Source organism: Aquarana catesbeiana, unplaced genomic scaffold (genome assembly GCF_042186555.1).
Source record: "Aquarana catesbeiana isolate 2022-GZ unplaced genomic scaffold, ASM4218655v1 unanchor233, whole genome shotgun sequence".
NCBI classification, from domain to species: Eukaryota; Metazoa; Chordata; class Amphibia; order Anura; family Ranidae; genus Aquarana; species Aquarana catesbeiana.
In genome coordinates, this window is record NW_027362661.1 from 1,534,042 (window position 1) to 1,551,289 (window position 17,248).

At 46.8% G+C, this 17,248-nt stretch overlaps 2 protein-coding genes across 2 annotated transcripts in view; one reads left to right on the plus strand and one right to left on the minus strand.

Moving 5' to 3' along the window:
* LOC141121836 (uncharacterized) overlaps positions 1-17,248 on the minus strand; it is a 963,509-nt gene that overhangs the window by 292,515 nt on the left and 653,746 nt on the right. The window lies entirely within an intron of this gene.
* LOC141121842 (uncharacterized) overlaps positions 1-17,248 on the plus strand; it is a 297,848-nt gene that overhangs the window by 244,274 nt on the left and 36,326 nt on the right. The window contains exon 9 of the mRNA XM_073611580.1: positions 5,755-5,763. Within this exon, the coding sequence (XP_073467681.1) occupies positions 5,755-5,763 (9 nt within the window). The remainder of the gene's footprint in view (positions 1-5,754; positions 5,764-17,248) is intronic.

The window sequence follows — 17,248 nt, forward strand, 5'->3', positions numbered from 1 at the left end:
GGAAATGCATCAAAAACGCAAATGCAGAAATGCATCCGGAATGGATGTGGGGTGTGTTTGTGGGGTGAACTGACCCGTAGCCCAAGCAAATGACGGATGTTCTTATGACTGGTGTGGCGGGTATTAGGGACACTGACTGGGGACAGTATGGGAAAAATGTGTGTATAAAAAAAGTAAAGATTTTTTATTGAAATATATTTTTTATTTATAAATCATCACTTTAATCTGAGCAGTTCAGGGTCACCATAGTAACACTGCACTACTCTGGGGGGGGGGGGTGGTGGTGACCACCATGGTAACACTGCACTACTCTGGGGGGGTGATCACCATAGTAACACTGCATTACTCTAGGGGTGGTAATCACCATAGTAACACTGCACTACTCTGGCGGGGGGTGATCACCATAGTAACATTGCACTACTCTAAGGGGGTGATCACCATAGTAACACTGCACTACTCTGGGGGGGGATCACCATAGTAACACTGCACTACTCTGGGGGGGTGATCACCATAGTAACACTGCACTACTCTGGGGGGGTGACCTCCATAATAACACTGCACTACTCTGGGGGGGGTGATCACCATAGTAACACTGCACTACTCTGGGGGGGGGGGGTGATCACCATAGTAACACTGCACTATTCTGGGGGGGGAGATCACCATAGTAACACTGCACTACTCTGGGGGGGTGATCACCATAGTAACACTGCACTACTCTGGGGGGAGTGACCTCCATAGTAACACTGCACTACTCTGGGGGTGATCACCATAGTAACACTGCATTACTCTAGGGGGGGTGATCACCATAGTAACACTGCACTACTCTGGGGGGTGATCACCATAGTAACACTGCACTACTCTGGGGTGGGGGTGATCACCATAGTAACACTGCTCTACTCTGGGGGAGGTGATCACCATAGTAACACTGCACTACTCTGGGGGGGGGGGGTGATCACCATAGTAACACTGCACTAATTTGGGGGGTGATCACCATAGTAACACTGCACTACTCGGGGGGGGTGATCAACACTGCATTACTCTAGGGGTGGTAATCACCATAGTAACACTGCACTACTCTGGCGGGGGTGATCACCATAGTAACATTGCACTACTCTAGGGGGGTGATCACCATAGTAACACTGCACTACTCTGGGGGGGAGATCACCATAGTAACACTGCACTACTCTGGGGGGGGGGGGTGATCACCATAGTAACACTGCACTACTCTGGGGGGGGGTGACCACCATAGTAACACTGCACTACTCTGGGGGGGTGATCACCATAGTAACACTGCACTACTCTGGGGGGGTGATCAACACTGCATTACTCTAGGGGTGGTAATCACCATAGTAACACTGCACTACTCTGGCGGGGGGTGATCACCATAGTAACATTGCACTACTCTAGGGGGGTGATCACCATAGTAACACTGCACTACTCTGGAGGGGTGATCACCATAGTAACGCTGCACTACTCTGGGGGGTGATCACCATAGTAACACTGCACTACTCTGGGGGGGGGGGGTTGATCATCATAGTAACACTGCACTACTCTGGGGGGGTGACCACCATAGTAACACTGCACTACTCTAGGGGGGGGTGATCACCATATTAACTGCACTATTCTGGGGGGGTGATCACATAGTAACACTGCACTACTCTGGGGGGGGGGGGTGATCACCATAGTAACAATGCACTACTCTGGGGGGGTGATCACCATAGTAACACTGCACTACTCTGGGGGTGATCACCATAGTAACACTAGTAACACTGCACTGCTCTGGGGGGGGGGGGTGATCACCATAGTAACACTGCACTACTCTGGGGGGGTGATCACCATAGTAACACTGCACTACTCTGGGGGGGGGGGTGATCACCATAGTAACACTGCACTACTCTGGGTGGGTGATCACCATAGTAACACTGCACTACTCTGGGGGGGTGACCTCCATAGTAACACTGCACTACTCTGGGGGGGGTGATCACCATATTAACACTGCATTACTCTAGGGGGGGTGATCACCATAGTAACACTGCACTACTCTGGGGGGGTGATCACCATAGTAAAACTGCACTACTCTGGGGTGGGGGGTGATCACCATAGTAACACTGCTCTACTCTGGGAGAGGTGATCACCATAGTAACACTGCACTATTCGGGGGGGGGGGGGTGATCACCATAGTAACACTGCACTAATTTGGAGGGTGATCACCATAGTAACACTGCACTCCTCTGGGGGGTGATCGCCATAGTAACATTGCACTACTTTGGGGGGGTGATCACCATAGTAACACTGCACTACTTTGCGGGGGATGATCACCATAGTAACACTGCACTAACCTGGGGGCGTGATCACCATAGTAACACTGCACTACTCTGCAGGGGATGATCACCAAAGTAACACTCAGTGGCGTTGCTAGGGAAGGGGCGGGGGTGCAGAACGCACCTGGGTGACACCTGCCAGAGGGGGGACACCAGGGGCGGGCTGCCTGGCCACTCTGATGCCCGCTGAAAATCTACACTGCTTCCGCCGCAGACATGCAGGGCCGGCGGAAGCAGTGGAGAAGCGATCAGTCCGTGACACACTGCATCTGATCACAGCCTGAACGGGGAGGAGAGCCGGTCAGTGCAGACAGAGAGAGCATCTATCTATCACTGCTTAGAGCTGAGACGCTGGCCGCTGTCAATCAAAGTCCCGCCTCCTGGATCAGCTCCTATGATGGACAGCATACTGGTCCAATGCTGGGTAATTGGACCAGTATGCTGTCCATCATAGGAGCTGATCCAGGAGGCGGTACTTTGATTGCCAGCGGACGACAACTCAGTTCTAAACAGTGATAGATCCTCTCTCTGTCTGCACTGGTCGCCTCTCCTCCCTGGTCAGGCTATGATCAGATGCAGTTCTCAAGAGTTACAAGAAGTCAGCAGGTGCCTCGCCAACATCTGAAATGCAACTTGTGAGTGGACATACAAACTTTTACAAAGCATTAGGGATGAGCTTCGTGTTCGAGTCGAACGCATGTTCGACTCGAACATTGTGTGTTCGGTCCTTCACCGAATTACGAACGATATGGGCCGTTGGCGCCAAATTCGAGTGGCGCGTCACGGCCCATAATTCACTGCGGCATCGCAGTGCACTCACAGCGCTGTGTGTACAGAGTGCCGTCTTTGGCCAAAGCCACGGAGGCTTTGGCCAATTATAGCTCAGGGGGTTTAGTACACGCCCCACACTACATAAGGCCGCCTGTACGTCAGCCCTGTGTAGTGTGTTCCGGCTTGAGAGAGAGAGAGATAGACAGAGAGAGAGATAGTGTAATTTGATTTAAGATAGATAGTAGGCAGGTCGAGTCAGCTGCACTTACAGTGTATTGTGTATATATATATGCATCCCAGGTGTTGTGTGTGTGTATATATATATATATATATATATATATATATATATATATATATATATATATATATACACACACACTGTATTCAGTTTAGCTAGATCCTGTTCTTCTCTTCCTAATATACTGACAGGCAGGCAGGTGTTTTTACAGTATTTCCAGTTACTATACTGTGTACCCTGCACAGTTGCACCTACAGTATAGCTACCTGAAGCCAGGTGCTTGTGTAGGCTCTTGACGTATTTCCAGTTACTGTACTGTGTACCCTGCACAGTTGCACCTACAGTATAGCTACCTGAAGCCAGGTGCTTGTGTAGGCTCTTTGAAGTATTTCCAGTTACTGTACTGTGTACCCTGCACAGTTGCACCTACAGTATAGCTACCTAAAGCCAGGTGCTTGTGTAGGCTCTTGACGTATTTCCAGTTACTGTACTGTGTACCCTGCACAGTAGCACCTACAGTATAGCTACCTGAAGCCAGGTGCTTGTGTAGGCTCTTTGAAGTATTTCCAGTTACTGTACTGTGTACCCTGCACAGTTGCACCTACAGTATAGCTACCTGAAGCCAGTTGCTTGTGTAGGCTCTTGAAGTATTTCCAGTTACTGTACTGTGTACCCTGCACAGTTGCACCTACAGTATAGCTACCTAAAGCCAGGTGCTTGTGTAGGCTCTTGACGTATTTCCAGTTACTGTACTGTGTACCCTGCACAGTTGCACCTACAGTATAGCTACCTGAAGACAAGTGCAGGTGTTCTAATACTAATAATACTACAGGCAGGCAGGCAGTTGATTCTGCTAGCTGCAGTATAATCCTTATATATATACATCCCAGTTTTGTGCAGCTACATCTCACTGCAGGCCAATAGTATGTCTGGAAGGCCAACAAGGAGAGGCAGACAGTCACAAGTCAATAAAAGAGGACAAGCAGGCTCTGTGTCTAGAGGCAACAGTGCTGGTCGTCGAAACGGTGCATCCTCATCAGCACGTGGCCGTGGGACACGCTTGGCCTTTTTTTCAGCAGCTGGCCGTGTTTAGCCGCAACATGCGGTAGACTTGGTTGAGTGGATGACCAAGCCGTCCTCATCCTCTCTCACCCAGGCTCAGGGTACTATGTCTGGCAAAGCAGCTGCCAATGCAGCCTCTTCACTCGGCTCAATGGCATCAGTGACTCCTTCCCTAGCCCCACCATGTCCTCCTGAGGAGTCCCTCGAACTGTTTGACCACAGTGTTGGGTACATGCTCCAGGAGGATGCCCAGCATTTTTAAGGCTCCGATGATGGTACTCAGCTAGAGGAAGGCAGTAACGTGAGCCCAGACAGAGGGGGTGCCCAAGAAGAACGGCTATCTGGCAGTCATGTTCCCCCTGCTGCAGCATACTGCCAGGTTTGCTCCAGTGATGAGGAGGGAGATGATGATGAGGTCACTGACTCCACATGGGTGCCTGATAGGAGGGAGGAGGAGGAGGCACATCACCAACGAGGCAGGATGCCCTCCAGGGGCCAGCCTAAGGGCAGCACACTGACTGCATCACACCGCAGAGCTCCGCATGTGCAGGGCGCTGGTGTCTCTGCGCGTTATTCCAAAAGTTCTTTGGTGTTGGCCTTTTTTGAGACAAATGCATAAGATCGCACCGCTGCTATTTGCAACATATGTCTCAAGCGTATCTCGCGTGGCCAAAACATCTCCCGCTTGGGCACCACATGCTTGACCAGACATATGTTGACCTGCCATGCAGTTTGTTGGCAAGCGTATCTAAAAGACACATACCAAAGAACAGCTCCTCATCAGCTGGGATCTCCAACCCCACTATACCTTCAGTCCTCTCTGAGACCTGCACTGAGAGGAATGAAGGTGTAGAATTAGGTGTGTCACAGCCAAGTACTTGCAGGCAATATGCTATCGGTACACCGATGTCAGATTGTACCAGGCAAATTTCCCTGCCCCAGCTGCTACACCGCAGAAAGAAGTTCGCTCCCAGCCATCCACATGCCTAGCGGTTGAATGCTAGCTTGGCAAAATTGCTAGCACTTCAACTGCTACCTTTTCAGTTGGTAGACTCTGCCCCCTTCCGTGAGTTTGTGGAATGTGCGGTTCCTCAGTGGCAGGTTCCCAAACGCCACTTTTTCTCATGGAAGGGCGGTCAGCGGTAAGGTGTATATTACTGCTGACTCATGGTCCAGCAGGCATGGACATGGACGTTACCTAAGTTTCACGGTGCATTGGGTGACTCTGCTGGCAGCTGGGAAGGATGCAGGACAAGGTGCAGTAGTGTTGGAGATTGTTCCGCCACCACGCCTCCAAAATACCACTAATAGTGATTCTAACACACCTCTCTCCTCCACCCCCCTCCTCTTCTTCCTCCATAGCCTTTTCCTGTGCTTTGTTCTCGGAACCAGCGGTGCTCCGTAGGCGTTCAAGGGGCTACGCAGGCCAAAAGATGCCATGCGGTGCTTGAGCTGGTGTGCTTGGGGGACAGGAGCCACACTGGGGCAGAGATTATGTCAGCTCTGCAGAGGCAGGTTCAGAGGTGGTTGACGCCAGGCCAACTTAAGGCAGGAATGGTGGTTTGCGACAATGGCACCAACCTCCTCTCCGCCCTCCAACAGGGACACCCATGTGCCCTGTTTGGCTCACATCCTTAACTTGGTGGTGTAGCGGTTCTTGGGCAGGTACCTGGGCTTACAGGATGTCCTGAGGCAGGCCAGGAAAGTCTGTGTGCATTTCCGCCGGTCATATAATGCCAGTGCTCGGCTTGCAGACCTCCAAAAGGAATTTAACCTGCCCAAGAACCGCCAAATCTGTGACATGCCCATCAGGTGGAACTCAACGTTGGCCATGCTGCAGCGGCTGCACACGCAGCAGAGGGCCATCAATGAGTACCTGTGCGACTATGGCACCAGAACAGGGTCAGGGGAGCTTGTTTTTTTTTCCCCACGCCAGTGGGCCATGATCAGGGATGCATGCACTGTCCTGTCACCATTTGAGGAGGCCACGAGGATGGTGAGCAGTGACAGTGCATGCATCAGTGACACTGTCCCTCTTGTCCACCTGTTGGAGCACAGGCTGCGTGGAATAATGGTCAGGGCACTTGAGGCAGAACACAGGCAGGAAGAGAAGGACTTCCTTAGCTCTCAAGGCCCCCTTTATCCAGACATTGTCCCTGCGTGCCCGCCGATCACACAGGATGAGGAGGAGGAGGATTGTGTCAGCATGGAGGTGGAGCCTGGCACTCAGCATCAGCTGCAGTCTTTAAGGGATCATTTACAGTCCCAAGAAACCCATGGACTTGTACGTGGCTGCAGATCATGTCGTCCTTAGTGACCCAGAGGACTCCAGACCGAATGCCTCAGCAAACCTACGCTGCATGGCCTCCCTGATCTTGCAAAGCCTGCGGAAGGATCCTCATATTCGAGGTATCAAGGAGAGGGATCAATACTGGCTGACAACCCTCCTTGATCCACGTTACAAGGGTAAGGTTGCGGACCTTATCTTGCCATCGCAGAGGGAGCAGAGGATGAAACATCTTCGGGAGGCCTTGCAGAAAGGTCTGTGCAATGCGTTCCCAGAGACTGGGAGGTTACAAACTCCTGTTCCTGGACAACGTGTTGCTGAGGCTTCGGTCAGTCAAAGAAGGAGCGGTGGAGAAGGTGGCTGTTTGACCGATGCGTTCAGACAATTTTTTAGTCCGCAGACCCAAGGTATGATCGGTTCCAGCAACCATCACCAGCGTCTGTTTTACATGGTGCAGGAATACCTAGGAGCAAGATCTGACTTGGACACCTTTCTCACCGAAAATCCTCTGGGTTACTGGGTCTTGAAGATGGATCACTGGCCAGAGCTTGCACAGTATGCAATTGAGCTACTGGCCTGTCCTGCATCCAGCGTTCTTTCAGAATGCACATTCAGTGCTGCTGGAGGCTTTGTAACTGATCACAGGATGGGTGCGTCTGTCCACAGACTTGGTCGATCGACTGACCTTCATAAAAATTAATCAGTCTTGGATCACCCCCAGCTACCAAGCACCTGATGCTGATGTAACCGAATAATTTTTTTTGAAATGACAGATCCCTTCAAGACTGCCTATGCTGATGCTGAGTGACTATCCTGTTATGCTGAGTAATTATTCTCTTCCTCCTCAATGATCATGCTGATAGCTTGTAAGAACATTTTTGGTTCTGGGCGCCGCCACCAGTGGCTAAGGCCCAATTTTTCAGCCCCTGTTTAACAGGGGCGTGTAATTACAATTTTTGATGCAATACTTTGCAGCAGGGCTCGTTCCTGCGCTCCAACTAGAGTATCTGTGAGGGGTTGCAGTGTTGTGACACCAGTGCCTAAGGCCCAATTTTTCTGCCCCTGTTCAACAGGGACATGTAATTAGAATTCTTGATCTAATATTTCACATCAGGGCCCGTTCCAGCGCTCACCAAGAGTAACTGTGAGGACTTACAGTGTTGTGTCACCAGCACCACCACCATCACCAAAGGCCCAATTTTTCTGCCCCTGTTCAACAGGGGCATGTAATTACAATTCTTGATCTAATATTTCACAGCAGGGCCCTGTGAGGGCTTACAGTGTTGAGGCCACAACAACACCTAAGGCCCCAATTTCTGCTGAGTATATTGGGCAGGCCCCTACTTTCAAACATTCAACTTACAAACGACTCCTACATGCAAACAGAAGGAGACAACAGGAAGTGAGATGAAATCTACCCCTAGGAAGGGAAATTCTCTCCTGTAAGAGTTAATATGGGAAAAACTTTTCTCCTTTCCACTGATGCTTTATCATCAATCTTTGTTTCACTAAAAATCACAAATTTTCAAAAAACATTTGTCATTGGGACAGAAAGTAAGGTGAAATCTTCTGAAGAGGAGCACAGACAGCAAAACAAATGTCACAGGGGTGATAACCCTTCCCTATGTCTTCCAAAAAGCTTAAAATAGATTTTTTGGCTGGAGCTACACTTTAAAAATGTACCAGTTCAAAATTACAAACAGATATTACTTAACAACAAACCTACAGTCCCTGTCTTGTTTGCACTGCCTGTATACTGCTTTTTAGAGTATATAGGGTCTGGTGGCCCCACACCTTTCCTTTTTTTAATTTGGGTGAGGGGTTCCCCTTAATATCCATACAAGACCCAAAGGGCCTGGTAATGGACTGGGGGTTACCCATGCCGTTTGTCTCACTGATTTTCAGCCATATTGCCAGGACCCGACATTACATTAAAGCCGCAAGCAGTTTTAAATGACTTTTTTTCCTTTAAAAATGTCATTTTGTGCAGGGACTGTTCTAAGCACGAGAAACACGCGCCACTTTACAGGCATACTATAGACACCCCCCAGGTACGATATTTAAAGGAATATTTCACTTTTTTTTTTTTTACTTTAACCACTTCAGCCCCGGACCATTATGCTGCCTAAGGACCAGAGGACTTTTTCCAATTTGGCACTGCGTCGCTTTAACTGCTAATTGCGCGGTCATGCAATGCTGTAACCAAACGAAATTTGCATCCTTTTCTTCCCACAAATAGAGCTTTCTTTTGATGGTATTTGATCACCTCTGCCGTTTTTATTTTTTGCGCTATAAACGGAAAATTTTGAAAAAAAATGATATTTTCTACTCTTTGTTATAAAAAAAATCCAATAAACTCAATTTTAGTTATACATTTAGGCCAAAATGTATTCGGCCACATGTCTTTGGTAAAAAAAAAGTCAATAAGCGTATATTTATTGGTTTGCGCAAAAGTTATAGCGTCTACAAACTAGGGTACATTTTCTGGAATTTATACAGCTTTTAGTTTATGACTGCCTATGTCATTTCTTGAGGTGCTAAAATTGCAGGGCAGTACAACCCCCCCCCCCAAATGACCTCATTTTGAAAAGTAGACACCCCAAGGAAATTGCTGAGAGGCATGTTGAACCCATTGAATATTTATTTTTTTTGTCCTAAGTGATTGAATAATGACAAAAAAAAAAAATATTTACTAAAAAAAATTGTCACTAAATGATATATTGCTCACACAGGCCATGGGCCTATGTGGAATTGCACCCCAAAATACATTCAGCTGCTTCTCCTGAGTACGGGGATACTACATGTGTGGGACTTTTTGAGAGCCTAGCCGCGTACGGGGCCCCGAAAACCAATCACCGCCTTCAGGATTTCTAAGGGCGTAATTTTTTATTTCACTCCTCACTACCTATCACAGTTTTGAAGGCCATAAAATGCCCAGATGGCACAAAACCCCCCCAAATGACCCCATTTTGGAAAGTAGACACCCCAAGCTATTTGCTGAGAGGCATGTTGAGTCCATGGAATATTTTATATTTTGACACAAGTTACGGGAAAGTGACAAATTTATTTATTTATTTATTTTTTTTTGCACAAAGTTGTCACTGAATGATATATTGCTCACACAGGCCATGGGCATATGTGGAATTGCACCCCAAAATACATTTAGCTGCTTCTCCTGAGTATGAGGATACCACATGTGTGGGACTTTTTGGGAGCCTAGCCGCGTACGGGGTCCCGAAAACCAATCACCGCCTTCAGGATTTCTAAGGGTGTAAATTTTTGATTTCACTCTTCACTGTCTATCACAGTTTCGGAGGCCATGGAATGCCCAGGTGGCACAAACCCCCCCAAATGACCCATTTTGGAAAGTAGGCACCCCAAGCTATTTGCTGAGAGGCATGGTGAGTATTTTGCAGCTCTCATTTGTTTTTGAAAATGAAGAAAGACAAGAAAAAACATTTTTTTTTCTTTTTTCAATTTTCAAAACTTTGTGACAAAAAGTGAGGTCTGCAAAATACTCACTATACCTCTCAGCAAATAGCTTTGGGTGTCTACTTTCCAAAATGGGGTCATTTGGGGGGGGGGTTTGCCACCTGGGCATTCCATGGCCTCCGAAACTGTGATAGGCAGTGAAGAGTGAAATCAAAAATTTATGCCCTTAGAAAGCCTGAAGGCGGTGCTTGGTTTTTGGGGTCCTGTACGCGGCTAGGCTCCCAAAAAGTCTCACACATGTGGTATCCCCGTACTCAGGAGAAGCAACAGAATGTATTTTGGGGTGTAATTTCACATATTCCCATGGCATGTTTGAGCAATATATCATTTAGTGTCAACTTTGTGCAAAAAAAAAAAATTGTCTCTTTCCCGCAACTTGTGTCACAATATAAAATATTCCATGGACTCGACATGACTCTCAGCAAATAGCTTTGGGTGTCTACATTCCAAAATGGGGTCATTTGGGGGGGGGGTTTGAACTGTCCTGGCATTTTATGCACAACATTTAGAAGCTTATGTCACACATCACCCACTCTTCTAACCACTTGAAGACAAAGCCCTTTCTGACACTTTTTGTTTACATGAAAAAATTATTTTTTTTTGCAAGAAAATTACTTTGAACCCCCAAACATTATATATTTTTTTAAAGCAAATGCCCTACAGATTAAAATGGTGGGTGTTTCTTTTTTTTTTTTCCACACAGTATTTGCGCAGCGATTTTTCAAACGCCTTTTTTGGGGAAAAAACACACTTTTTTACATTTTAATGCACTAAAACACACTATATTGCCCAAATGTTTGATGAAATAAAAAAGATGATCTTAGGCCGAGTACATGGATACCAAACATGACATGCTTTAAAATTGCGCACAAACGTGCAGTGGCGACAAACTAAATACATTTTTAAAAGCCTTTAAAAGCCTTTACAGGTTACCACTTTAGATATACAGAGGAGGTCTACTGCTAAAATTACTGCCCTCGATCTGACGTTCGCGGTGACACCTCACATGCATGGTGCAATTGCTGTTTACATTTGACGCCAGACCGACGCTTGCGTTCGCCTTTGCGCGAGAGCAGGGGGGGGCAGGGGTGCTTTTTTTTTTTCTTTATTATTTTTTTGCTTTTTTATCTTATTTTTAAACTGTTCCTTTCATTTTTTTTTCTTTAATCTCAGGGAATGTAAATATCCCCTATGATAGCAATAGGTAGTGACAGGTACTCTTTTTTGAAAAAATCGGGGTCTATTAGACCCTAGATCTCTCCTCTGCCCTCAAAGCATCTGACCACACCAAGATCGGTGTGATAAAATGCTTTCCCAATGGTGCTGTTTACATCCGGCGAAATCTAAGTCATGAAATGCTTGTAGCTTCCGGTTTCTTAGGCCATAGAGATGTTTGGAGCCACTCTGGTCTCTGATCAGCTCTGTGGTCAGCTGGCTGAATCACCGGCTGCATTCTCAGGTTCCCTGTTGAGACAGGAGAGCCAGAAAAAAACACGGAAGATGGTGGGGGGGCATTCCCTCCCACTGCTTGTAAAAGCAGTCTAGAGGCTAATTAGCCGCTAGGATTGCTTTTACATGGAAAGCTGACCGCTGGCTGAAAAGAATGATACCAAGATGATACCTAAACCTGCAGGCATCATTCTGGTATAACCACTCAAAGTCGTGAATGGCGTACCTGAAGACAAAAAAATGGTTAACAATAAAACACAGTAAACTGTAAAGTATAAAAAATTGCATACCTGAAAAGCAAACATGATAAAACATAATAACAATAAAACATTGCAGAATAGAGTACAGTAAAAAAGAGCAGAACGATAGAGAGAGAAAAGAGAGAGAGAGAACAATAAAACAACAACTATTTTTTTTTCTTTTATATATTTTTTTTTTCTTTACACTTTTTTTTGTAACTAACTTTTATAATTGTAACTGGTTCCAGGTTCGGGTCTCTCAAAATGCGATGGCATCTTGGGAGACCCTGTAAAAGTGTGCCTAGTCTGTGCAATGCTGTACCCTACGCTAATACTCAACTAGTGAATGGTAGCGTTCAAAACATTCACCAATGCAAAGACCAGGATTGTCAGGACAGGAGGGACAATAATAGTGGGTGTCACGCCTATATCCGCGCTTGCTGCAGACACAACATCTTTTTTGAGGGGGTTTGTTGGGTAGGGGTACTCGGGAGGACATAAAGAAAATGCCTCTCATGCAGCCGACTGCATTTGGTTGGGGATGTGAATGGGGGAAGTACGGGTGCTGCAGAAGTGGTGGGTTCCCAATTAGGATTGGCGAATGCAGCAGGAAGGGCACTATGGGCACGACGGGCCTGTGTTTGTCTTCTTCTTGGTGGCAGCGGGACACTACTTGTGCTTGCCACCTCACCAGCTTGAACTACACTTATGGGACTCACCAAGTCACCAAGTGTTACTGCAGTGCTGGTTTGACTATGACCGGGGTGTACTAGGCCGCTGGTGCTTGCCAGTTCACCAAAACGCTACCAAAAAAACTGTTAGCGATCGCAGGGATCAGGCCTGACTCTGCGAACGCTGCAGTTATGCGTTTAGTGTTTTGTAAGTGACAGTGATCGATCGATACTGCACTTGGGTGGGCTGGGCCGGGTGGAGGGGCAAAACGCAGGTGCTAGCAGGTATCTGGGCTGATCCCGCAAACACTGCGTTTTTGGGAACCCTAAGCTGCCGGGGACGCTAGTATAGATCTGATCGGATCAGATATTGATCCGTTCAGATACTATACCACTAAGGGAGGCATTTGCTGCGTGCGTGGGTTTAGCGGTACTGGCGCTAACCTGAAGCTGCCTGGGGCTGGTGCTTGCCAGTTCACCAAAACGCTACCAAAAAAAATGTTAGCGATCGCAGGGATCAGGCCTGACTCTGCGAATGCTGCAGTTATGTGTTTAGTGTTTTGTAAGTGACAGTGATCGATCGATACTGCACTTGGGTGGGCTGGGCTGGGCCGGGCGGAGGGGCAAAACGCAGGTGCTAGCAGGTATCTGGGCTGATCCCGCTAACACTGCGTTTTTGGGAACCCTAAACTGCTGGGGACGCTAGTATAGATCTGATCGGATCAGATATTGATCCGTTCAGATACTATACCACTAAGGGAGGTGTACGGTGCGTGCGTGGGTGTTAGCGGTACTGGCGCTAACCTGACGCTGCCTGGGGCTGGTGCTTGCCAGTTCACCAAAACGCTACCAAAAAAACTGTTAGCGATCGCAGGGATCAGGCCTGACTCTGCGAACGCTGCAGTTATGTGTTTAGTGTTTTGTAAGTGACAGTGATCGATCGATACTGCACTTGGGTGGGCTGGGCTGGGCCGGGCAGAGGGGCAAAACGCAGGTGCTAGCAGGTATCTGGGCTGATCCCGCTAACACTGCGTTTTTGGGAACCCTAAACTGCTGGGGACGCTAGTATAGATCTGATCGGATCAGATTTTGATCCGTTCAGATTCTATACCACTAAGGGAGGTGTATGCTGCGTGCGTGGGTGTTAGCGGTACTGGCGCTAATCTGACGCTGCCTGGGGCGACGCATATCACCGCCGGGCGATCAGGGGGCTAAACCTTTATTCGGTAATAAACGGCGGGTTCCCTGACACTATAAAAAATAAACTAACTAACCAGCGTCACCCGTAACGGTTATACGGTGATCAGTGGTGAAAGGGTTAACTAGGGGGCAATCAAGGGGTTAAAACATTTATTAGGTAGTATATGGGGGTTCCTGTCGCTATAAAACGCTGACAGCGAACCTAAATATTTACCTCCCTAACTAGCGTCACCAGTGACACTAATACAGCGATCAGAAAAATGATCGCTTAGCGACACTGGCGACGGGGGGTGATCAAGGGGTTAAAACTTTATTAGGGGGGGTTAGTGGGGTGCCCTAGACCTAAAGGGGGCTAACAGTAACTGTCCTACCACTTCTAACTGTCACAAACTGACACCATGCAGTAATCAGAAAAAAAAAAAAAAAACTGCTTGGTGTCAGTGTGACAGGGGGGGGAGGGGTGATTGGGGGGTGATCGGGGGGCGATCGAGGGGGGATCGGGGGTGTAATGTGGGCCTGGCATGTTCTACTGTATGTATAGTGTGTTTTACACTCACAGTGATGTCTTCTCTCCTCGGCGCCGGAACGGAAAATACCGAGCCGAGGAGAGATGACATAATTTCCTTTGCTGCTGTTTAGCATACAGCAGCATAGGAATGATCTGATTGGCCGGTAGCGATCGCGAGGGGGGGGCCACGAACGGATGGTCTCCCCCTCATCTCCAATCGCAGCTGGACAAAAGGGGACCGCCTCGGGCACCGGGGGGGTCTGATCGGACCCCCCACCCGCGGGAGGCAGATCACGTACATATACGTGATTCTACCTGCCCGTGCCACCTTTCCGACGTACATCGGCGTGAGGCGGTCCTTAAGTGGTTAAGCATAATTAAAATCACCGCTCCTGAAAAAACGGCCGTTTTTAAAACTTTTTTTGCATTGATATATGTCCCCTGGGGCAGAACCCGGGTCCCCAAACCCTTTTTAGGACAATACCATGCAAATTATCCTTTAAAATTAGCACTTTTGATTTTGAACGTTTTAGTCCCATAGACATCAATGGGGTTCTAATGTTCGTGCGAATTTTCGGTCCGTTCGCAGGTTCTGATGCGAACCGAACCGGGGGGTGTTCGGCTCATCCCTACTCATCACCTGTCCAATACAGCCCCAACAGTGAAGCATGGTGGTGGCAGCATCATGCTGTGGGGGTGTTTTTCGGCTGCAGGGACAGGGCGACTGGTTTCAATCGAGGGAAAGATGAATGCGGCCAAGTACAGGGATATCCTGGATGAAAACCTTCTCCAGAGTGCTCAGGACCTCAGACTGGGCCGAAGGTTTACTTTCCAACAAGACAATGACCCTAAGCACACAGCTAAAATAACGAAGGAGTGGCTTCACAACAACTGCGTGACTGTTCTTGAATGGCCCAGCCAGAGCCCTGACTTAAACCCAATTGAGCATCTCTGGAGAGACCTAAAAATGGCTGTCCACCAACGTTTACCATCCAACCTGACAGAACTGGAGAGGATCTGCAAGGAGGAATGGCAGAGGATCCCCAAATCCAGGTGTGAAAAACTTGTTGCATCTTTCCCAAAAAGACTCATGGCTGTATTAGATCAAAAGGGAGCTTCTACTAAATACTGAGCAAAGTGTCTGAATACTTAGGACCATGTGATATTTCTGTTTTTCTTTTTTAATAAATCTGCAAAAATGTCAACAATTTTGTGTTTTTCTGTCAATATGGGGTGCTGTGTGTATATTAATAAGGAAAAAAATTAACTTAAATTATTTTAGCAAATGGCTTTTTTCACAAAGAGTGAAAAATTTAAGGGGGTCTGAATACTTTCCGTCCCCACTCTATATATATATAGATACTGGTTCATATTATTTTATAACAAGGGTTTTGAGTAATTTCATCATTTTACTTTAAAATTTTATTATATATTAGATTTCCTGTAGTTTTATAATACATTTTAGACTAATAGAATATTTAAATTATATTCTTGAAGATAATAATAGACATGAAATTTTAATAGCATGTATCGGTGGTTTTTATACAAAGCTTTTATTGTGGATGAATAAAATAACTTTTTAGAATATATTGAGATGTTAATTAGTATACTATACAATTGCCTGTGACTATGTATTTAATTATGCATAAGGAAAACCATATTGTAAAACCATTTGAGACATGAGATATGGGTTGCTGACAATTATGCTAATTTGCAACAAATGAGGATAATATAAGGCGATGTATAGGATATATGTGTGCTGTTAAGTTAATGTGTTTTTTTTCTATACACCATCCTGAGCTAGTAATTAATAACGACAAAATTCCACATCAGTGTAGTTTACTGCAGTTAAAGCGGTTCTATACCCGCAGGACAAAAAAAAAAACAAAAACCTGTAAGGCAAAGGCATAATGAGCTAGTATGATATACTTACCTTAGACCGAGGCATCGGTATCTCCCCTGGTCCACTCCGAGGGAGCTGACATTTTGCCCTCGGCATGTCTTCCGGGTTCGTGGCTCTGGCGCTGTGAGTGGAGTTTTCTTCCCTGCAAGGTCCGGCAGCGTCTGCTGGATCTTCAGCCGGGCATTCACAGCGCATGTGTCGGTGGCGCTGACGTCGGCGGCTGCATGCAAAGTGAATATCTCCTAAACCGTACAGGTTTAGGAGATATTCATTTTACCTACAGGTAAGCCTTATTATAGGCTTACCTGTAGGTAAAAGTTCATCATTTGGGTATACAACCGCTTTAACTGGGGCTGAGAGAATACATAGTAGACAAACTAGCAGGTGAAAACGTATGTATTATATTAACAGTGAGAGTAATAATAGATGCCACGGACAATAAAATGTCAGCGGTCTACAAGAAAATGGCCGCCGGACAATTGCACTTACGTGATTGACTCGGTTAAATTGATGATAGGCAACTCCTATCCTCATATTGATTAGTGGTTCCAAATTAATAATAACTACTGCAGTAGGGAACAGACACAAAAGATACGCTCAGCATCTATCCAAATTACTGTTCTGCTTTATTATGACGCAATTGAAGGTTTTTATGCACATGATTACGTAGCTATCACATTAATATTACAATTGTACGTTTATGGTAACAAGGGGCGTTACATAGGCAGGCTTATTCTAATCAGGACTCGAAAGAATGTAAACATTTACTGAAAACATTATTAGTGTCGTGTGCACAGTGAGGGCAGTGTGCAATACATACAAAATACAATACAATTATATACAGAACTTACAAATTTCCATTACAGTCTCCCCTCTGTCAAGTCTGTAGTGTGAGGCTGGGTTGCTGAGAGGGCGCCCCTTGCGGCTGAGTGCAGCACGACCCTGGATTTGGGTACAGGGAATGCGATGCACAGAGGTGCACGGGTTGCCAGGAATACTGCAAGCTGGCTGGTTGGCTGTAAGTAGCTAGAGTGCGTTGTGGCAGCCGTGCGGAGAGAAGTCTTGAACGGTAACAGCAGGGTAAACCAGGAACAGGGTCCGCAGCCA